Source organism: Amblyraja radiata, chromosome 6, assembly GCF_010909765.2.
Source record: "Amblyraja radiata isolate CabotCenter1 chromosome 6, sAmbRad1.1.pri, whole genome shotgun sequence".
Lineage (NCBI taxonomy): Eukaryota > Metazoa > Chordata > Chondrichthyes > Rajiformes > Rajidae > Amblyraja > Amblyraja radiata.
The window spans coordinates 91,478,922-91,503,092 of record NC_045961.1 but is presented as its reverse complement, the minus strand read 5'-3'; the positions used below and the strand labels follow the sequence as shown (position 1 = coordinate 91,503,092).

The following is a 24,171-nucleotide window of genomic DNA, read 5'->3' as shown; positions in this document are numbered from 1 at the left end:
AACCATGACATAGGAACAGAATTAGACCACCCGGCTCATCGCATCTGCTCCACCATTCAATCACGATTGATCTATTTTCCCTCTCAACCCCATCCTCCTCCCTTCCCCCACAGTGGGAACCATTGTGGGGGGATGTTTTTATGTTTATTGTTAGATTCTGTTAAATTCTTTAATGTTGTGTCTTATCTTTATTCGTGTGCTGCAATGGCAAGTCAAATTTCACTGCACCAATTGGTGTATGTGATAATAAATGTCCTTTGTACCCTTTGTTTTCCGCTTAACCTTTGATGCCATTAATACATCCACTATACAATCCCAACTAATCTTGCATTAGAAGCAATCTTGGAAATATATAATTGGTCCTTTTACCTATGAATACCTGATTATGAAAAAAAGGAAGATAACAATTAAAATTTGCAGATGCAAAACGACATCCTGAAATAAAAACACGCACCATATGTACTTTCAAATTCATCATTTTACGAAAACATCTAATAAATACTTACTCAACAGTTGCTTCCAGTTCACTTATGTTCAGTTGGTTATCTGCAATGTTCTTTTTCTTTGGAAAAAAGTAATAGTCAATAAAATCCATATTTGGTTTCAGATGTACACATTAAAAAGGCATAAGATTTTGCAGATATTGTACTCATCTACTCTAACTGAAATGGTAGGAAAGAGAAAATGCAGGTAAAATGGCATATACAGCAATTCTGTAAAAACAGCCAAATTCTGACCTTTCCAAAAATTCTTCTATCAAGGTTTCAGCTGATATTTACACAGCCCCTTGTAAGGTTTTTAGCTTAGTAATTAAAAAAACACTACTAGAAAATAAAACTTCTGCCAGAAGTTGATTTCCCCCAACAGTAAGCTCAGTAGGAAATATAATGAATGCAAATCTTGGTAGCAAAACTCAATGAGCAATCAATCAAAACAGAACCATCATTATGCAGCAACAATAGGAGTTTCCTCATTTATTCTTTGAATAAGATTATCCTGTATTTGCTTTAGATTTATCTTCATTATGTTAGAATAAATTAAACAGTTACAATCACTTGCAGATTCTGAATCACTTTTTTAAAAAACAATTGCCGCCTTTAGAAAATATCAAAGGCTGCAGCCAAGGTAGACAAAAATGTTGGTGGAACTCAGTGGGTGAGGCAGCATCTATGGAGAGAAGGAATAGGCGACGTTAAGGGTCGAGACCCTTCTTCAGACGGATGTCGTGGGAGGGCGGGGAAAAGGGAAGAGGCAGAGACAGTAGACTTTTGGGAGAGCTGGGAAGGGGGAGGGGAAGGAGAGAGAAAGTAAGGACTATCTGAAGTTAGAGAAGTCAATTTTCATACTGCTGGGGTGTAAGCCACCTAAGCGAAATATGAGGTGCTGTTCCTCCAATTTGCGCTGGGCCTTACTCTGGTAATGGAGGAGGCCCAGGACAGAAAGGTCGGATTCGGAATGGGAGGGGAAGTTGAAGTGCTGAGCCACCGGGAGATCAGGTCGGTGAGTGGGAACTGAGCGGAGATGTTGGGCGAAGCGATCGCCGAGCCTGCTTGTTCTCACCAATGTAGAGCAGTTGATGGAGTCATTGGATGGAGTCGAGGGGGTCGGTACCTTCTCCCCAATCAGCAGTCACATACGACTAAAGCATCCTTCAACATTTTCGCAACCTCCAACGGGATCCTACCACTGGCCACATCTTTCCATCTCCTGCCCTTTCACCTTTCCGCAGAGACCATTCCCTCCGTAACTCCCTGGCCAATTCGTCCCTTCCCACCCAAACCACCCCCTCCCCGGGTACTTTCCCTTGCAACCGCAGGAAATGCTACACTTGTCGCTTTACCTCCCCCCTCGACTCCATCCAAGGACCCAAGCAGTCTTTCCAGGTGAGGCAGAGGATCACCTGCACCTCCTCCAACCTCATCTACTGCATCCGCTGTTCCCGGTGTCAACTTCTCTACATCGGCGAGACCAAGCGCCGGCTCGACGATCGCTTCGCCCAACACCTTCGCTCAGTTCGCACCAACTAACCTGATATCCCGGTGGCTCAGCACTTCAACTCTCCCTCCAAAACGGAATCTGACCTTTCGATCCTGGGCCTCCTCCATTACCAGAGTGAGGCCCAGCTCAAATTAGAGGAACAGCACCTCGTATTTCGCTTAGGTAGTTTACACCGCAGTGGTATGAACATTGACTTCTCTAATTTCAGATAGTCCTTGCTTTCTCCCTACTTCCCCCCTTCCCCTTCCCACCTCTCCAATAAGCCCCTACTGTCTCCGCCTCTTCCTTTCTTTTTCCCGCCCCGCCCCCCCCCCCCCCCCCTGACATCAGTCTGAAGAAGGGTCTCGACACGAACGTCGCCTATTCCTTCTCTCCATAGATGCTGCCTCACCCGCTGAGTTCCTCCAGCATTTTTGTCTACCTTCGATTTTTGCAGCATCTGCAGTTCTTTCTTAAGCCAAGGCTGTAGCCAGATCAGCATAATGGAATCATTTTGTGCTCTTTTAGAATGACTTACTTTTTGGTGAAGGCTTTCTTCCAGAGAAGAAATTGCTTCAGTCTTTTCATCGACAAGTTCTTGCAAACTGTTCTTTTGTTTATCAAGTTCATAGATATTGGATCGAACTGCGCCAACTTCTTCTTGAAGCGAAGCAACCTGCCTACTCAGATCATCTATTGGGATGAGATTTTGAACCTTACTTTGTATGCTACAGATATATCTATTTAAATAACTTTAAATTGTCATGACAGATTATCAAATATATCTTTAGACTCTGTGGTAATTGTTAATTAAATATAACCATATAACCATATAACAATTACAGCACGGAAACAGGCCATCTCGACCCTTCTAGTCCGTGCCGAACACGTATTCTCCCCTAGTCCCATATACCTGCGCTCAGACCATAACCCTCCATTCCTTTCCCGTCCATATAACTATCCAATTTATTTTTAAATGATAAAAACGAACCTGCCTCCACCACCTTCACTGGAAGCTCATTCCACACAGCCACCACTCTCTGTGTAAAGAAGTTCCCCCTCATGTTACCCCTAAACTTCTGTCCCTTAATTCTCAAGTCATGTCCCCTTGTTTGAATCTTCCCTACTCTCAGTGGGAAAAGCTTATCCACGTCAACTCTGTCTATCCCTCTCATCATTTTAAAGACCTCTATCAAGTCCCCCCTTAACCTTCTGCGCTCCAAAGAATAAAGCCCTAACTTGTTCAACCTTTCTCTGTAACTTAGTTGCTGAAACCCAGGCAACATTCTAGTAAATCTCCTCTGTACTCTCTCTATTTTGTTGACATCCTTCCTATAATTAGGCGACCAAAATTGTACACCATACTCCAGAATTGGCCTCACCAATGCCTTGTACAATTTTAACATTACATCCCAACTTCTATACTCAATGCTCTGATTTATAAAGGCCAGCACACCAAAAGCTTTCTTTACCACCCTATCTACATGAGATTCCACTTTCAGGGAACTGTGCACAGTTATTCCCAGATCCCTCTGTTCACCTGCATTCTTCAATTCACTACCATTTACCATGTACGTCCTATTTGGATTTGTCCTGCCAAGATGTAGCACCTCACACTTATCAGCATTAAACTCCATCTGCCATCTTTCAGCCCACTCTTCCAACTGGCATAAATCTCTCTGTAGACTTTGAAAATCTACTTCATTATCCACAACCCCACCTATCTTAGTATCATCTGCTTACTTACTAATCCAATTTACCACACCATCATCCAGATCATTGATGTACATGACAAACAACAGTGGACCCAACACAGATCCCTGTGGCACCCCACTAGTCACTGGCCTCCAACCTGAAAAACAACCATCCACCATTACTCTCTGGCATCTCCCATTCAGCCACTGTTGAATCCATCTTGCTACTCCACCATTAATACCCAACCATTGAACCTTCTTAACCAACCTTCCATGAGGAACCTTGTCAAAGGCCTTACTGAAGTCCATATATACAACATCCACTGCTTTACCCTCATCAATTTCCCGAGTAACCTCTTCAAAAAATTCAAGACGATTAGTCAAACATGACCTTCCAGGCACAAATCCATGTTGACTGTTCCTAATCAGACCCTGTTTATCCAGATGCTTATATATATTATCTCTAAGTATCCTTTCCATGAATTTGCCCACCACTGACGTCAAACTAACAGGTCTATAATTGCTAGGTTTACTCTTAGACCCCTTTTTAAACAATGGAACAACATGCGTAGTACGCCAATCCTCCTGCACTATTCCCGTTTCTAATGACATTTGAAATATTTCTGTCATAGCCCCTGCTATTTCTACACTAACTTCCCTCATTGTCCTAGGGAATATCCTGTCCGGACCTGGAGACTTATCCACTTTTATATTTCTCAAAAGTGTCAGTACTTCCTCTTCTTTGAATCTCATAGTTTCCATAGCTACTCTACTTGTTTCCCTTACCTCACATAATTCAATATCCTTCTCCTTGGTGAATACCGAAGAAAAGTAATTGTTCAATATCTCCCCCATCTCTTTTGGTTCTGCAGATAGCTGTCCACTCTGACTCTCTAATGGACCAATTTTATCCCTCGTTATCCTTTTGCTATTAATATAGCTGTAGAAACCCTTTGGATTTATTTTCACCTTACTTGCCAAAGCAACCTCATATCTTCTTTTAGCTTTTCTAATTTCTTTCTTAAGATTCTTTTTACATTCTTTATACCCCTCAAGCACCTCATTTACTCCATGCTGCCTATAATTATTGTAGATCTCCCTCTTTTTCCGAACCGTGTCCAATTTCCCTTGAAAACCATGGCTCTTTCCAATTTTTACTATTTCCTTTCAACCGAACAGGGACATAAAGATTCTGTACTCTTAAAATTTCACCTTTAAATGTACTCCATTTCTCTTCCACATCTTTCCCATAAAACAAACTGTCCCAATTTACTCCTTTTAAATCCTTTCGCATCTCCTCAAAGTTAGCCTTTCTCCAATCAAAAATCTCAACCCTAGGTCCAGTTCTGACCCTCTCCATAATTATATTGAAACTAATGGTATTGTGATCACTGGTCCCGAACTGTTCCCCAACGCATACCTCTGCCACCTGACCCGTCTCATTTCCTAACAGGAGGTCCAGCACCGCCCCTTCTCTAGTAGGTACTTCTATGTATTGCTGCAAAAAACTATCCTGCACACATTTTACAAACTCCAACCCATCCAGCCCATTTACAGAATGTGTTTCCCAGTCTATGTGTGGAAAATTGAAATCTCCCACAATCACTACCTTGTGCTTACTACTAATATCTGCAATCTCCTTACATATTTGCTCTTCCAATTCTCGCTCCCCATTTGGCGGTCTATAATACACCTCTATAAGTGTTGCTACCCCTTTCCCATTTCTCAGTTCCACCCAAATAGCCTCCCTAGACGAGCCCTCTAATCTATCCTGCCAAAGCACTGCTGTAATATCTTCCCCGATAAGCAATGCAACACCTCCACCTCTTGCCCCTCCAATAGTATCACACCTGAAGCAACGAAATCCTGGAATATTTAGTTTCCAATCACAGCCCTCCTGCAACCATGTTTCACTGATCGCCACAACATCATACTTCCAGGTGTCAATCCAGGCTCTAAGTTCATCCACCTTTCTTACAATGCTCCTATAGCATTAAAATATACACATTTAAGAAACCCACCCTCTCTTATTCTCTGTTTATTGTCTTTTTCTTCTTTCTCCCCTACATTTTGGGTCAGAGTGCTACCATTCTCTGCCTCCTGCCTCACACACTGACTGCTAGCTTTCCCAATTTGAGTCCCTCCCCCCAACCATACTAGTTTAAAGTCTCCCCAGTAGCCTTTGCAAATCTCCCCGCCAGGATATTGGTCCCCCTCGAGTTCAAGTGCAACCCGTCCTTTCTGTACAGGTCGCACCTTCACCAAAAGAGGTCCCAATGATCCAGAAACTTGAATCCATACCCACTGCACCAGTCCCTCATCCACTCATTTATCCTCCACCTCGCTCCATTCCTACTCTCACTGTCACGTGGCACAGGCAGTAATCCTGAGATTGTTACCTTTGCAGTCCTTCTCCTTAACTCTCTACCCAACTCCCTAAATTCTTCTTTCAGGACCTCTTCTCTTTTTTTACCTATGTCGTTGGCACCTATATGTACCACAACCTCAGGCTCCTCTCCCTCCCATTTCAGGATTTCTTGGACCCGTTCAGACACATCCCTGACCCTGGCACCAGGGAGGCAAACTACCATCCGGGTCTCCTGTCTGCGTCCACCGAATCGCCTATCCGACCCCCTGACTATAGAGTCCCCTATTACAATTGCCCTCCTCTTCTTTTCCTTACCCTTCTGAGCAACAGGACCGGTCTTTATGCCAGAGGCCCGGCCGCTGTCGCTGCCCCCAGGTAGACTGTCTCCCCCACCCTTACTCAAACATGAGTACTTATTTTCAGATAAATATCTTTTACTAAGAGTACATATGAGGAGTATTTTAGTCACAATTTTGCTGCACTTAATATTTAAGTCATTAACATCTAGGACTGCCACCATCTATAACTGGAAAACCATTATGACGTTGATGAATCAATTGAAACAATGTACAGAAGAACACAAGAAATAGGAGACCGAAGTAGGCCTTTTCCAGCCCTTCAAGCTTGCTACCCTCATTCATCAAAGTCATGGTAGTTCTTATAACCATTTTCCAACATTACCCCCATAATCTGAGATTCCCCTAATGCCCAAAAATATATCAATTTGCGTTTTGATGACATCCAATGACCATGGCTGCACAGAAATCCAAAGGTTCACTATCCTCTCAGTAAAGTAATATTTCCTAATTTCTGCTGCAAATGCCTGCTCCACGCCCCTTCCACATTCAGAAAGTATGTCTTCAAGTCTCAAGACTCAGAACTGCTGTAGCTTTGGGAGCAACAACAATAGCAGCAGGAGGAGATTAGCAAGAGATACGACTGATTGGCTCTAGCCCAAGTGGGAGGAGAGAAGTGAGTCAGTGCTGGAAAAACAGCTGAAAACTGAGGAATTTGGTTTGTAAATTGGTAAATCAGGCAATTTATCAGTCAATTTAAGTAAGACTGCTCTTAGGGAGCGGCAGTGAGTGAGCGAAGTGCCCTGTGAGAAAAGTGTGAGTCTTTGGCTCGAGAGTCTTCGGAGAGGAGGCTACGCAAAACACTGCAGAGGGAGAGACGAAAGAAGGAGATGTCAGGCAAGCTGATTCAGTGTGATGCTTGCAGTATGTGGGAGGTCAAGGACACCGCTGGTGCCTCTGGCTGCTACAAATGCGAAAAGTGCATCCAGGTACAGCTCCTGAAGGGCCGTGTTGGGGAACTGGAGAAGCAAGTGGATGACCTCCGGTTCGTCCGAGAAACGGAGTCGTTCCTCGACAAGTCTTACAGTACGATTGTTACACCTAAGGTACTGGAAGAGAGAAGGTGGGAGACAGTGAGAACGGGAGGGAAGCATGGAATGCCAACATCCCCGGGTGTTGTACCTCTTGTGAACAGGTTCACCCACTTAGAAGCTGTCGGGACAGAAGAGGTGTTTACACTGGGCGGCGGACTGGCTTGTGATGCGAATAGGGCTGTTGAGCCAAAACCAAAAAGGCCTAAGGCAGGCAACGCCATTGTAGTAGGAGACTCCATTGTGAGAGGTACGGACAGGGGTTTCTGCGGCAACAGACAGGATGCGAGGATGGTGTGCTGCCTTCCTGGTGCCAGGATCCAGGATGTCACGGACAGAGTGCAGAAAATCCTCAAGGGCGAAGGTGAACATCCGGAAGTGGTAGTGCATGTCGGCACAAACGATGTCGGAAAGAAGGGGATGAATATTCTGCAGCGTGACTTTGGAGAGCTCGGAAAAATGCTGAAAAGCAGGAACTCCAGGGTTGTTATCTCCGGTTTGCTTCCAGTTCCTCGTGCTGGCGAGAGCAGGAACAGGGAGATACGGGACCTGAACGTGTGGCTGAGGAACTGGTGCACGGGGCAGGGATTTAGATTCTTAGATCACTGGGATCTGTTTTGGGGTAAGGGGGAACTGTACAAAAGGGACGGATTGCATCTTAACAGGTGTGGGACCAGCATTCTGGCAGGCAGGTTTGCCACTGCTACACGGGTGGTTTTAAACTGAATAAGGGGGGTGGGGTGTCGAATGGGCTAGTGGAGGATGGAGTTAAAGGGAAAGGGTTTCTTAAATGTGTGAGCGTAGAGACAGAGGGGTGTAAAATGAGGGTAGAAGCAATAGGTAGCAAGGTGAAAAGTAAAAGTGGCAGGCCGGAACATCCAGGGCAAAAATCAAAAAGGGCCACTTTTCAACAAAATTGTATAAGGGGTAAGAGTGTTGTAAAAACAAGCCTGAAGGCTTTGTGTCTCAATGCAAGGAGCATTCGTAATAAGGTGGATGAGTTGAATGTGCAGATAGCTATTAATGACTATGATATAGTTGGGATCACGGAGACATGGCTCCAGGGTGACCAAGGCTGGGAGCTGAACATCCAGGGATATTCAATATTCAGGAGGGATAGAGAGAAAGGAAAAGGAGGTGGGGTAACGTTGCTGATTAGAGAGGAGATTAACGCAATGGAAAGGAAGGACATTAGTTTGCAGGATGTGGAATCGGTATGGGTAGAGCTGCGAAACACTAAGGGGCAGAAAACGCTGGTGGGTGTTGTGTACAGGCCACCTAACAGTAGTAGTGAAGTTGGAGATGGTATCAAACAGGAAATTAGAAATGCGTGCGACAAAGGCAAAACCGTTATAATGGGTGACTTCAATCTACATATAGATTGGGTGAATCAAATTGGCAGGGGTGCTGAGGAAGAGGATTTTTTGGAATGTATGCGGGATAGTTATCTAAATCAACATGTAGAGGAACCAACGAGAGAGCAGGCTATTTTAGACTGGGTATTGAGTAATGAGGAAGGGTTAGTTAGCAGTCTTGTTGTACGTGCCCCCTTGGGCAAGAGTGACCATAATATGGTTGAGTTCTTCATTAGGATGGAGAGTGACATTGTTAATTCAGAAACAATGGTTCTGAACTTAAAGAAAGGTAACTTTGAGGGTATGAGACGTGAATTGGCCAAGATTGACTGGCAATTAATTCTAAAAGGGTTGACGGTGGATATGCAATGGAAGACATTTAAAGACTGCATGGATGAACTACAAAAATTGTTCATCCCAGTTTGGCAAAAGAATAAATCAGGGAAGGTAGTGAATCCGTGGATAACAAGGGAAATCAGGGATAGTATCAAAGCGAAGGATGATGCGTACAAATTAGCCAGAAAAAGCAGCATACCGGAGGACTGGGAGAAATTCAGAGACCAGCAGAGGAGGACAAAGGGCTTAATTAGGAAAGGAAAAATAGATTATGAAAGAAAACTGGCAGGGAACATAAAAACTGACTGCAAAAGTTTTTATAGATGTGTGAAAAAGAGATTAGTTAAAACAAATGTAGGTCCCTTGCAGTCAGAAACGGGTGAGTTGATCATGGGGAACAAGGATATGGCGGACCAATTGAATAACTACTTTGGTTCCGTCTTCACTAAGGAAGACATAAATAATCTGCCGGAAATAGCAGGGGACCGCGGGTCAAAGGAGTTGGAGGAATTGAGTGAAATCCGGGTTAGCCGGGAAGTGGTGTTGGGTAAATTAAATGGATTAAAGGCCGATAAATCCCCAGGGCCAGATAGGCTGCATCCCAGAGTACTTAAGGAAGTAGCTCCAGAAATAGTGGATGCATTAGTAATAATCTTTCAAAACTCTTTAGATTCTGGAGTAGTTCCTGAGGATTGGCGGGTAGCAAACGTAACCCCACTTTTTAAGAAGGGAGGGAGAGAGAAAACGGGGAATTACAGACCAGTTAGTCTAACATCGGTAGTGGGGAAACTGCTAGAGTCAGTTATTAAAGATGGGATAGCAGCACATTTGGAAAGTGGTGAAATCATTGGACAAAGTCAGCATGGATTTACAAAAGGTAAATCATGTCTGACGAATCTTATAGAATTTTTCGAGGATGTAACTAGTAGCGTGGATAGGGGAGAACCAGTGGATGTGGTGTATCTGGACTTCCAGAAGGCTTTCGACAAGGTCCCACATAAGAGATTAGTTTACAAACTTAAAGCACACGGCATTGGGGGTTCAGTATTGATGTGGATAGAGAACTGGCTGGCAAACAGGAAGCAAAGAGTAGGAGTAAACGGGTCCTTTTCACAATGGCAGGCAGTGACTAGTGGGGTACCGCAAGGCTCAGTGCTGGGACCCCAGCTATTTACAATATATATTAATGATCTGGATGAGGGAATTGAAGGCAATATCTCCAAGTTTGCGGATGACACGAAGCTGGGGGGCAGTGTTAGCTGTGAGGAGGATGCTAGGAGACTGCAAGGTGACTTGGATAGGCTGGGTGAGTGGGCAAATGTTTGGCAGATGCAGTATAATGTGGATAAATGTGAGATTATCCATTTTGGTGGCAAAAACAGGAAAGCAGACTATTATCTAAATGGTGGCCGACTAGGAAAAGGGGAGATGCAGCGAGACCTGGGTGTCATGGTACACCAGTCATTGAAAGTGGGCATGCAGGTGCAGCAGGCAGTGAAGAAAGCGAATGGTATGTTAGCTTTCATAGCAAAAGGATTGAGTATAGGAGCAGGGAGGTTCTACTGCAGTTGTACAGGGTCTTGGTGAGACCACACCTGGAGTATTGCGTACAGTTTTGGTCTCCAAATCTGAGGAAGGACATTATTGCCATAGAGGGAGTGCAGAGAAGGTTCACCAGACTGATTCCTGGGATGTCAGGACTGTCTTATGAAGAAAGACTGGATAGACTTGGTTTATACTCTCTAGAATTTAGGAGATTGAGAGGGGATCTTATAGAAACTTACAAAATTCTTAAGGGGTTGGACAGGCTAGATGCAGGAAGATTGCTCCCGATGTTGGGGAAGTCCAGGACAAGGGGTCACAGCTTAAGGATAAGGGGGAAATCCTTTAAAACCGAGATGAGAAGAACTTTTTTCACACAGAGAGTGGTGAATCTCTGGAACTCCCTGCCACAGAGGGTAGTCGAGGCCAGTTCATTGGCTATATTTAAGAGGGAGTTAGATGTGGCCCTTGTGGCTAAGGGGATCAGAGGGTATGGAGAGAAGGCAGGTACGGGATACTGAGTTGGATGATCAGCCATGATCATATTGAATGGTGGTGCAGGCTCGAAGGGCCGAATGGCCTACTCCTGCACCTAATTTCTATGTTTCTATGTTTCTATGTTTCAAGTCTTCCCCCAACCAGGGAAATCAGCTTTCCTGCAAGCCTGTCAAGCCCTGGAACTAGTCTAGTGAATCGTTGTTGTTCTCCCTCTTTAGCAGTGATTACCAATGTTTTGATACCCGTGTACTCCTTCGTAAATTTCTGTAAGCATCTTGTACCCCTCGTTTAAAAACAATCGTATTTCATTGTAAAAGTCGATAAAAAATATTCGCACGGGAATCTGCAAACTACCCAAATGCAGCAGCTATCACAACTTGAGTAGGAGAATTCATACAAGATATATAATTTATTTGCAAATATGTAGTATAAAATAATTTGTAACCACAGTATTTTTTTCTAATAACGAATCTAGTACAAAGCTGAAAATTGCCGCGTACCCCCTGAGGACCTTTCCCGTACCACTGGGGGTACTCGTGCCCCACTTTGGGAAACACTGCATAGCAAGTACATCCTTAGATGAGATGATGAAAGCTGTACGCAATGTTTCAGTTTCACCAAGTCCCTATGTAGCTACAATAAGACTTCCTTATTCCTGCATTTAAATCTCAGAATAAAGATTTACATACAATTTGCCCTCTTACCTGCTTGCTGTACCTGTTCATTGCTGTACAGCAACATGTATACAATAACATCTTGATACTTTGAAAGTTTGACCATTGACTACCACCGTCTTTCTCTCCATTCATACTCCGAATCAATCTCAGCCACCCCTCCTCATATACTATCATTGATTATTGTATACAGATTTAAGTCCCTAATTTGGCATTGACTTTAGCCAAACTTGGGCGGATTCACTGGCAACAATAAATTCCTTCCTGAAGAGAAGCACAGTGGACTGACATCAGCTACCCCTACAGCCTCAAGTGCACCTGATTCCACAAACTCCATTGAGATAATAGGCTCTTCTGTTGTGCTCCCCACAGGGCCTGATGACCTTCAATGCCAAAACTCATATTAGAAACATAGAAACATAGAAACATAGAAAATAGGTGCAGGAGTAGGCCATTTGGCCCTTCGAGCCTGCACCACCATTCAATATGATCATGGCTGATCATCCAACTCAGTATCCCGTACCTGCCTTCTCTCCATACCCTCTGATCCCCTTAGCCACAAGGGCCACATCTAACTCCCTCTTAAATATAGCCAATGAACTGGCCTCAACTACCTTCTGTAGCAGAGAATTCCACAGATTCACCACTCTCTGTGTAAAAAATGATTTTCTCATCTCGGTTCTAAAAGTCTTCCCTCTTATCCTTAAACTGTGACCCCTAGTTCTGGACTTCCCCAACATCGGGAATAATCTTCCTGCATCTAGCCTGTCCAACCCCTTAAGAATTTTGTAAGTTTCTATAAGATCCCCTCTCAATCTCCTAAATTCTAGAGAGTATAAACCAAGTCTATCCAGTCTTTCTTCATAAGACAGTCCCGACATCCCAGGAATCAGTCTGGTGAACCTTCTCTGCACTCCCTCTATGGCAATAATGTCCTTCCTCAGATTTGGAGACCAAAACTGTACGCAATACTCCAGGTGTGGTCTCACCAAGACCCTGTACAACTGCAGTAGAACCTCCCTGCTCCTATACTCAAATCCTTTTGCTATGAAAGCTAACATACCATTTGCTTTCTTCACTGCCTGCTGCACCTGCATGCCCACTTTCAATGACTGGTGTACCATGACACCCAGGTCTCGCTGCATCTCCCCTTTTCCTAGTCGGCCACCATTTAGATAATAGTCTGCTTTCCTGTTTTTGCCACCAAAATAGATAACCTCACATTTATCCACATTATACTGCATCTGCCAAACATTTGCCCACTCACCCAGCCTATCCAAGTCACCTTGCAGTCTCCTAGCATCCTCCTCACAGCTAACACTGCCCCCCAGCTTAGTGTCATCCGCAAACTTGGAGATATTGCCTTCAATTCCCTCATCCAGATCATTAATATATATTGTAAATAGCTGGGGTTCCAGCACTGAGCCTTGCGGTACCCCACTAGTCACTGCCTGCCATTGTGAAAAGGACCCGTTTACTCCTACTCTTTGCTTCCTGTTTGCCAGCCAGTTCTCTATCCACATCAATACTGAACCCCCAATGCCGTGTGCTTTAAGTTTGTAAACTAATCTCTTATGTGGGACCTTGTCGAAAGCCTTCTGGAAGTCCAGATACACCACATCCACTGGTTCTCCCCTATCCACGCTACTAGTTACATCCTCGAAAAATTCTATAAGATTCGTCAGACATGATTTACCTTTTGTAAATCCATGCTGACTTTGTCCAATGATTTCACCACTTTCCAAATGTGCTGCTATCCCTTCTTTAATAACTGACTCTAGCAGTTTCCCCACTACCGATGTTAGACTAACTGGTCTGTAATTCCCCGTTTTCTCTCTCCCTCCCTTCTTAAAAAGTGGGGTTACGTTTGCTACCCGCCAATCCTCAGGAACTACTCCAGAATCTAAAGAGTTTTGAAAGATTATTACTAATGCATCCACTATTTCTGGAGCTACTTCCTTAAGTACTCTGGGATGCAGCCTATCTGGCCCTGGGGATTTATCGGCCTTTAATCCATTTAATTTACCCAACACCACTTCCCGGCTAACCTGGATTTCACTCAATTCCTCCAACTCCTTTGACCCTGCTATTTCCGGCAGATTATTTATGTCTTCCTTAGTGAAGACGGAACCAAAGTAGTTATTCAATTGGTCCGCCATATCCTTGTTCCCCATGAATTAGGGATAATGATTGCTTAATCAGTGTAATGGATAGTAAACACCTCTGTACCTAAAATTCAACAGAAGGATGCGCTAACAGTTGCACCAGACTGGAGAGTGAAAGATGCTCAATGATAAGTCAGATAGATGTTTTCCTACATTTTTGTATTCAAAATAATAAAGGCTCAAAACGGTGTTATCTCAACAGTTAAATTATTTTGCTTTAACAATAAGGGAACATTTGGCATACCTATCTTTTCGCATTGGCGGACATTTTTATCCTGTGCAAGTTGTAAATCAGTACTTTTTAACGAAAGGCGTCTCTGGGTTTCAGCAAGAGTGTCTTCTGACTGGTCCATTAATAACCTGCAACGATACATTTCACAATAATATAATTGTTGTTGAAAGCATCAGGACAATGCTGATTTACTATCCTATAATATTTGAGTAATTTCAAAGCAATTTAGATTCTCCTTTTAAAAAATATTGCATACATTTAAATTTATAAATGAAGAATTATCAACCTGATGTTAATACTCAGTCAAATTGACTGTTAAATTGTCTATATTATGTGGTAATTTAGCAATTGAGTTATTACATTTGAAGCAGAAAAGTATAGCAAGATTGATGTTAATACTGTAGAAATTACATTCGCAGCTGGGAAGATGAGAAGAACTGAGTAGTGATATAAAAGAAATTAGTATAGAAAGGGAATACCTGTACAATTTTAAATTTAAAGGCAGGAAACAAACTCAAAATATCTCAAGACATACTCAGGGCAAATATTGGACATTGCGGCAACATTAACCACTTAGATCAATTTCTAGTTTGAACAACAACGTAAAACAATTCCTGTATTACATGAGAAAGTTGTATACGAAGAGCAAAAATTAAATTTTCTCTCATGTTGGATGAATGGGTTGTATATATTTCCACAACTGAATCTTGGATGGAATGAATTACACCATAAATTTTCCAATCAATCTCAATTAATAAGAGAAATCTACTTGTCAACTGCTCTCCGAAAAGCCCTGCATATATAGTTAGATTTGTTGGGTTATGTCTATAATGGCACCTTTCTTCAGACTGTTGGTATAATCGAAAGCCTGCTTGCCCTTCAATTCACCAATCGAGTTTTACTCAGGCCGCTAACCTCAGCCTCCCAGGCTGTTCCATTGAAGCTCAAAGAATAGCACCTTATCTTAATTTCCAATTCCACTCTTGTGGTGTGTGTATGTCTACTGATCATGACTACTGCTTATACTTTCTTACACAGCAGGTACGGGCCAAATTTTTGTTGTTATCTTTTATAGCTTCTCTAGATCCATCCTAATTGTTCATTACCTATCCCTATTGGCATGCCCTTTTCTCATATATTCTTATAACATCGAAGGCAGCCATTCAGCTCATTGAATTCCATCAGTCTTATTCTCCCATTTATTTCCCTGTGTCTATTCACTCTCACATGCCCATCAACATCCTTTACCTGCTACCTACACGAACGGTAATTTACAGTGGCCAATTAACCAACCAATACATCTTCGGGGTGTGGGGGGTTACGGGACTGGTGTACCTGCGGAAAACATAAGCAATTATGGGGAGAATGTGCTAACTCTACACAGACTGGGACAGGAGGTCAGAGTTGAAGCTCGGTGCTGCGTTTTGCTTGCACCATTGCAACTATTAATCTGTGCAAATCGTCTGTGACTTAACCAACTACTGAACTCGCCAAATTCTTGGTACCCAAGGCTATTAGAAGGCTTAGAATTTAAAATTGTTGAACCCAGCTGTGGGTTTTTCCTCACAGGTGGGAACACGGAAGTCCTTGTCAACATTCACAGTTCGTCTTGAAAACAGAATATCTCCATTCAAATGAAGTATTCAACCTTCTAAGTCGAACAACAGTCTGATCTATTGATCAGCAGGAAAAAATGGGAAATGACATCATTATTCCTAATAAAAGAAAGATTACATTAAACAAATGCCAGCAGATAGGTGATTTTTACAGATACAGCAGGGAAGCAGTCCCTATGCTCCACAGAGTCCGCGCCGACCAACAACCGCCCGGATGGACGTCATGAAAACAAAATGCACTGCAGCATTTGGGAAAAGCAAGAGTCAACGAGCAAAGATCCAACTGAGGTCCATCTGACAATGCTGGATAATGGGGTAGTCCACAGTGTGGTCTTATCCACCCAGCCAAAAGGGCACAGGGGGATAGGCTAACAAATACTTCAGGTGCAATTAATATATATTGAAGGTGTTGAAGGTGGACACTGGCACTTGCAACTGGGTCCTTAACTTTTTGACACAACGGCAACAGACAGTCAGAGTGGGCAGTCGGACATCAAGAACCATCGCTGTGAGCACTGGCTCACCCCAAGGCTGTGTCCTAAGCCCCCTGCTGTTCAGTCTGCTTACTCATGACTGTACTGCCAGACTCAGCAATAATTATATCAATAAGTTCGCTGATGACACAACAGTGGTGGGTCTCATCAGCGACAACAATGAGTCGGCATACAGGATGGAGGTGGAGCTGCTTACGGAGTGGTGCAGATCTCACAATCTCACCCTCAATGTGGAAAAGACTAAGGAAATGGTGATCGATTTCAGGAGGGCTGACAAACAACATCACACACCGCTGCATATTGATGGAGCTGCTGTGGAGAGGGTTAGCAGTGTGAAGTTCTTGGGACTTCACCTGGCGGATGACCTGACCTCTACGACCAACACCACAGCAGTGATCAAAAGAGCTCAGCAGCGGCTCCACCCTCTCCGGAGACTAAGGAAAGCAGGTCTCCCTACTGTTCATCTAAGGACCTTCTACAGGGGCACCATCGAGAGTATACTGACCTACGGCATCACTTCCTGGTTTGGGAGCTGCAAGGCTTATGAGCAAAACCAACTTAACAGGATAGTGAAGACAGCCAGCAGGATCATTGGTGCCCCACTCCCTTTCCTGTTGGAGATCTATAAGAAGCGGAGCATCAGCAGAGCCATCTACATTATCAAGGACCCCTATCATCCATCACACCACATCTTCTATATTCTGCCATCTGGGAAGAGGTACAGGAGCATCAGCTGCAAAACTAGCAGGATGCTACACAGCTTCTTCCCACAGGCAATAAGACTGGTTAACGGACTGTGTCCACTCTCCATATATCATACACTAACACATCTAACCTCGCCCATGCTTTGACAGCTAGGCACCTGTCAAAGCAAAGCCACTGTTCGGACTGAATGCCTATTTTAGATATGGTAATTTTAATTTTTAAAGCTATATGTATTTATTCTGTTTTTATTAACCGCACTGATGGGAACTGATTGAGAAACAATGTTTTCGTTTCATCTGTGTATGTAAGTACTCAGTTAAAATGACATTAAAGTAAATACTGGTCAAAGAAAATATTTAATCTAACCTATTTTTACATTGAAGCAGGAGCAAAAACCTAATTGTAGGGATACAAGCAAGGAAGTCAGTGTAAAATGAACAAGCAAGTTGGACATGATTTGTAAATGCAATGCACAATAGATAAGGATTACAGGTTATAGATTAGAATAAGAGAAGTGCATTAACATTAACAATATCAGGTACACTAAAGAATGATGGATTGTCTGCAGTTTAGTGGAAATAGTTTCAACGTGAAAGGTTCAAAAGAATACTTGCAGCAGATAATTAAACTATTTGAACATGAGAGGAGATAGGAGAGAAGCTAATTTTTGACTAACACTAAAGTGATTTTTAGGTTTAAATTTAGATAGTGGAGACATGGAAAGAAAGGGACACAGCAGACTGGATAGCCTCACCTTAATGACAAAGATGTCCATGAGCTCATTAGAGAGATGGAGGAGACAAAGGAAAGGAAATCGGCAATAAAAACAATTTCACCTGATCTGGTTGTTTTCTGCTCTCTGTCTACACAGCTCATCTTCAGTGTCAGATGACTTTCTAGCCAATATTTTGACTTCTTCCTCCAGGGAGGTTACACTATCTTTTAGACAAGTCAGCCTTGATCGATGTTCCAATCTTTCATTTTCCAACTAAGAAGAATTAGGTCTACAGTAAGACTGACTGACAGTATGGCAAAGATGATCAAAGTAGGTGTAGGCAATAGAATACAAGTGAGCAAACACAATGTTAAATCAATTTACTATGAATCTATTTCATGACGATAGATCTTGTTACACTCTCCCATTAAAATGACCAACTAACTCAAATGTCATGAAAAAAAAGAGCCTGAAGTTCTCAGACAAATCAATTTATAACTATTTTTACTTTTAATATTTACACAGAAACTAGATTGTATTTCTCTTGTGGTTGATGCTGTATACATTACTGTTATCTCATTTGTATAATTTAACCACAGTCCGAGAAATGTCATAATTATTTTTACTTCACAATACTATATAGATTTACAATTTCTAATGCAGTATATGATCATAAAAAAAATCAACATTACTGTATGCATAGAACCCTTCAAGTCTTCTATTCTTTGTTCCAGATGCGCTCTCTCATTAATTGCAGTCTCCTGGGAAATCTAATGTAATATCGAGACCAATAAGTACTGATATATTAGATCTGATATTTTTCTGCTCAATATATAAAAATAAAGAATTTATTCAAAACCTGCATGCAGATTAATCATTGTTATATTTTTCAATGAGGCAATGACAGAACACCATTCAATCTGCATGTGATCCAGGCTGAAACAGCACCCAGATAATATCAGACAAATGTTAATGTCCTCAACTGAAGATTTTTGCAACCAGATGAGAGATATCATCTTATTTATTTTATCCAGATTAATGCTACTGTTAAAGTAGTGCTAAGCATTCATTATCTTCCATTCGGTGATAAGTCAACAGCAAAACGGAATTTGCAACAGGTAATTAAACTATATTATTGAGACATTAAATCATTAGCAAGGCGAAAGCTCAGACATATTAATTATTTACTATATTTATGTGTTACTCAGTGAAGTTTTAGAAAACTCTTCTCTTAAATTTCCTGCAGGACAGGTGCGTCATGGTAGAGTTGAGAACGGTATTTTTTTTTCCACAAAAGGCTGGGAAATAATAAGGCAGTCATAATAGATTTATATATCATAAAAGTTACCAGTGAGGATACTTGTTCCCTGTAACTGTTGCCAAATCAACCCTCTCTGACAGAGCAGTGCCTGTCAAGTATTTGCCTGCAACATAACTGCCAGTAACCTGGGATTTGAGCCTTACAAAGTAATAGCAACACATATCAATCCTGAAATCCACTTGTATATCTTTACTCCTGTGTCTAAATAGACTTTCCAATTTGTAAAATCATAGATCAATTTTCTAGTAACAAATTTTAAAGTTGGTATCTATGACAATAAACCTGTCAGGCTATTATAGAAGCATAACGAGTAACCAGAAACATTAACTGTTTGCCTACTACTGATGCTGCCTGATCCTATTGAGTTTATCCACCAATTTCCGTTTTATTTAATGTGAATTTAGGACTTTTAAGGGAACCAGTATTTTTTACCCAGCTTGGCCTAAATGCAACTCTAGTCCACACTAACATGATTGACTCTAAACAACCTTTTAAGAGACCTTGCAAGTATATCAGCAGTATATTCCTGATGCCAGCAATTCAAAGTCGTTAAAGTCATTATGATGACTTTGCCAACAACCACACACCCACATTCAGAGAATAAAAATATTTTAATAAAATGTTTGCATCATCATTCAGTCACCTAAATTAATAATTTGATTGGAAGAAACTTGTTTGAAGTAAATATTATTTAGTAGCAAATTGGCATCCAGATTTACATCATGCCCAATTGTCTTTTCAGCTTATCTCATTTAGAGATACAAAAATAGGCTTCCATTTTACTATCATTAATTTATTACAAATGCCAAACATGAATTTTCACTAATTTACTCAATCAATGTTGTTAAAAGAAAGTCCATTGAAAATTTAAATAAACTGCGGTTTTATTATAGTTCACTTTGGTTTAAATAGTATGTGAAAACATCAAACTAAGTAAATGTCTTCTTCTTAAATTAAATGCAATGCAATTTATGTAAAATACAGACAGGTTTTACGTATGTTAAAATACCAATCTAAACTGAAGCAATTACAGGAAACAATTACCAATAACAAATTATTTAAGAATGAAATCCATGACTGTAGTTTAAAAGTAATGTGATCTGCAATGATTATTTTACTTACCCAAAATGATAAAACTTTATTAAAATACAAGTAAATAAGATTTTTATTTGCTTATTGGAGTCTTATAGTAGAAGGCATATAGAGTTAAATGATAAGCCTGCCACTTTTAAAATCCCAGTTATGAACTAACATAAAATTAATGGGTAAATTTTAAAACAAATTGAAATTTTGACACCACTGTTGTGGGACGAATCACTGATGGTGACGAGTCAGAGTATAGAAGTGAGCTCAACCGATTGACCAAATGGTGCCAGCACAATAACCTGGCTCTCAACACCAGCGAAACCAAGGAACTGATTGTGGACGTTTGAAGGGGTAGGATAGGGACCCACAATTCCGTTTATATCAACTTTTGGTGGAAAGGGTCAAGAACTTCAAATTCCTGGGTGTGCATATTTCCTAAGATCTTTCCTGGTCCCAGCACACTGATGCAATTATAAAGAAAGCACATCAGCGCCTCTACTTCCTGAGAAGATTACAGAGAGTCGGTATGTCAAAGATAGCTCTCTCGAACTTCTACAGGTGCACAGTAGAGAGCATGCTGACTGATTACATTGTGGCTTGGTTCGGCAACTTGAGCATCCAGGAGCGGAAAAGAATGCAGAAAGTTGTGACCACTGCCGAGTCTATCATCGACTCTGATCTCCCCACCATCAAAGGGATCTATCGAAGTCGCTGCCTTAAAAAGGCTGCCAACATCATCAAGGACCCACACCATCCTGGCCACACACTCATCTCTCCGCTGCCATCAGGTAGAAGGTACAGGAGCCTGAAATCTGGTACATCCAGGTTCAGGAACAGCTTCTTCCCCACAGCCATCAGGCTATTAAATTAGCCATCAAACAAACTCTGAACTATAACTGCCTATTGCACTTTATCTGTTTATTTATGTGTATGTATATATGGTCTATGCTATATAATAGACACACTGAACTGTTCAATATTTATGCTTACACATGCCTGTGTCTAGTAACTTACAAAAACTAGGTGGGGTTGAAAAGTTGAACTGGTGGGTAGGGTTTGGCAGTTTGGAGATGAGGAATTTGGCCATAAAACAACAGTGTTGCATCCAGCAGGAAGCAAGCCATAAGGTAATCGGTATACGAGGTGCAATAATTTTACTAAATGAGAAGATTTTAACCAACCTTCAAAACATGCTTGAAGAAGCCATTTGCATGGCTCCGTGATAAATGCTATGCACGGGTGTTAGATCCAGGTTAATATTAATTTCTCTGCATAGATCTTTAAGGTTAATGTTCTACAATAATATATATATGCTAACTGAATAAATTGCTGTCTCTAGATTTATGAATCTGTTAATGTAATTATCTAATTATTTAAATAATAACATTTGTCTGCCTGCTTTACTTTCACGTCTAAGTTGCGCACTTCTTCACCTTTAATCGTTCTCTCAGACTGTCACGTTCTGTGGTCATTCTCCTCAAGTCTGCAACAGCTTCATCGCGCTCACATTCCAAGCGGCGCAGAATATCTTGTGCTGTCAAACTGTTTTTCTGAGCTCTTGGTGACTTCATTGCATCTCTTCGCAATCTCGTGAGTTCCTCCTGAGCCTTGGACATTTATTGAAATTCAGATATTAACAAATGATTTAAATTGCATTGTCTTTAATAAACAATTCTTGCAAAATGTTATTTACCTTCACAATACGGCCTTGTCAATGATAACAAGGGAAATAAATTTTGCTTCCTTAAAACAGCCAGCAGACAGTGCTATTTGTAAAGTCAAGATGAAAATTAAATATGCCTTACTCACATCACCCATACTAATATGCAGCTACTTACATCACAATAATGACATTGTGAATATCACTATTAAGTCCAAGATTAGTGGGGACAATGTCAACAGTCACAGTAACTTCTTTATGAGAGGGTATCTAATTTACAGCATTCATTAACCAGATGTGTACATTATAGAAAACAGCCTTATTTATCTAATTTCCAAAAGCACTCAATGTTTTTCTCCTGATAATTTTTAACAATTTATTTCACATCTTCATCAAAATTTACAAAATGACAGTAATCACATCTTCTCTAAAACCCAACGTGCTAATGGTGAAATACTCACATATTCCGGTAGAGATTTACCTCATGATTTCAAAAATCCCCTTATCTGAAAATTTGATTAATTATTTCCAGAGTTTTTTACTAAAATTGTTCACCAATCTGACATCTTTTAAAAATCTAACGTGCTGAAGCGAGCTGGATGACATCACAATGCCTCTGGCTCCTTGTGGCAACAGCTGCGTAGAATTTTCAACGCGCAGAGGCACTGTTTTCCACGAGCTGCAAGTTACGTGCCACCCCTCCCAGGGCTCTGGATTGAAGCCGCTAAAAACGTCATCAAGTCGTGCAGCGCGTTCTGCTGGGCACCTTCAAGTTCTACAACATGTCGGCGACGGTTGTTATCGCAGCGCGGACGCGAACAAGCGCAGTGGAAAAGTGCCCGTGGCGGCCATCACAGGGGAAGACCTCCTCTCCGTCTCCCCCGCCCGATCGTCTGTCACGCTGGTGTGGGTGGGCTTACCCTCGCGGAAGCCACGATCGGCCAGCCCTCCACTGCTTTTCATCGTCCTCAGATCGCTCCGGGCATCACTCTGGTCCACGCTGGTCGCAGCCTAGCTCGGGCCCGGCGCCTGGTGGGGAGGCTTCTGCTCTATGACCTGGGTAGGTGCTGCCTCTACCCCCTCCCCCTCCCTCTCTACCCCCTCCCTGGGGCAGAAAAAGAGTGAGGGGAGGGGGGGGGAGAGAGGGGGGGGGGGAGAGAGGGGGAGAGATGGGGAGAAAGGTGGGGGAGGGGGTGGAGGGAGGGGGGAGAGTGGGTGGAGAGGGGAGGTGGAGGGGGGGAGGAGTGGGAGAGGAGAGGGGGGTGAGGAGAGGGTGGGAGGGGGCCCTCCCTCTCTGCCCCCCTCCCTCTCTGCCCCCCTCCCTCTCTGCCCCCTCCATCTCTGCCCCTCCTCCCTCTCTGCCCCCCCTTCCTCTCTGCCACCCCTCCCTCTCTAGGGAGTGGTGAATATTGAGACCTATGGGTGAGTGGTGAAGTATTGCGTTCAGGAACCAACCCTCCCCTGTGACACCACCCCTCAATCTCTACCCCCCTCCCTCTGCACCACCCCCCCTCTCTAGCCGCGCCTGCGCAATTGGGGGTTATGCGTGAGTGGATAGGGCGGGCGATGGGGTAAAAGGAGCGAATGAATAATATTAATATAATATCAAGGGGTGGGTTAGTGTGTGGGGGGTGGTTTGTGAGTGTGTGTGACGCCGAAGGCTGCCCCCCCCCCCGCAACCGCGCATTGAGGGGACGGGACCCAACGGGTCCCTCTTGGTCTAGTTTCCTTTAATTCTGTGGTTCTCTGGGCTTTCAATTAAATTGGGCTGATTCATAACATGATTTGATCCAAGAGTCTTGATCGGTTCATTACTGAGTTGCACTGTTTCTTTTGTTACATTATGCTCTAAGTAGCCCTTCTAGTTGCAATTTAGAGTAGCCAATTAAAGTACCAGCACTTTGGGATTGAGGAAGAAAAAACTAACATCCTGTTTCTCTCATTGAAATGAATGAAGTTGTACCTTAATGGGGACAAGAGCCTTGGGTCATGGCGGGCAATGCCCTTCGATATTGGGTTAAAATCAAATATATAGCTGGCACATCCAAATAGCATTTGTACTCTCATGATTACAAGCTTTTTCACACTCTAACACCACGTCATTGTTATTATCATGCACAATGACATATTTGCTACATCCAAGCTTACTACTCATGTGCTTGGGATCATGAGATGTTGACAATCCCATGCGAACAGGGCAAGATTCAAATCGTCTGTTAACTAAGGATAACAGTGTCATCATCCTAAGAGTCAATCTGCACAAAATAGGTCCTCAAGCCCACCCCGTCAACACCAACTATCAAATACCTCTCCATACTTGTCCGCATTTACCAACATTTTGTCTAT

General features: G+C 42.4%; 1 protein-coding gene across 6 annotated transcripts in view; it reads right to left on the bottom strand.

Annotated features, from left to right (window-relative positions):
* tsga10 (testis specific 10) overlaps positions 1-24,171 on the bottom strand; it is a 102,001-nt gene that overhangs the window by 31,304 nt on the left and 46,526 nt on the right. For 5 of the 6 annotated variants that reach the window (XM_033023215.1, XM_033023213.1, XM_033023214.1 and 2 more), the window contains 6 exons: positions 21,599-21,772; positions 18,451-18,528; positions 17,880-18,031; positions 14,241-14,356; positions 2,516-2,670; positions 507-562 (listed from right to left, as the gene is read on the bottom strand). In XM_033023215.1, the coding sequence (XP_032879106.1) occupies positions 507-562; positions 2,516-2,670; positions 14,241-14,356; positions 17,880-18,031; positions 18,451-18,528; positions 21,599-21,772 (731 nt within the window). The remainder of the gene's footprint in view (positions 1-506; positions 563-2,515; positions 2,671-14,240; positions 14,357-17,879; positions 18,032-18,450; positions 18,529-21,598; positions 21,773-24,171) is intronic. The other variant, XM_033023217.1, reaches the window with a different exon arrangement.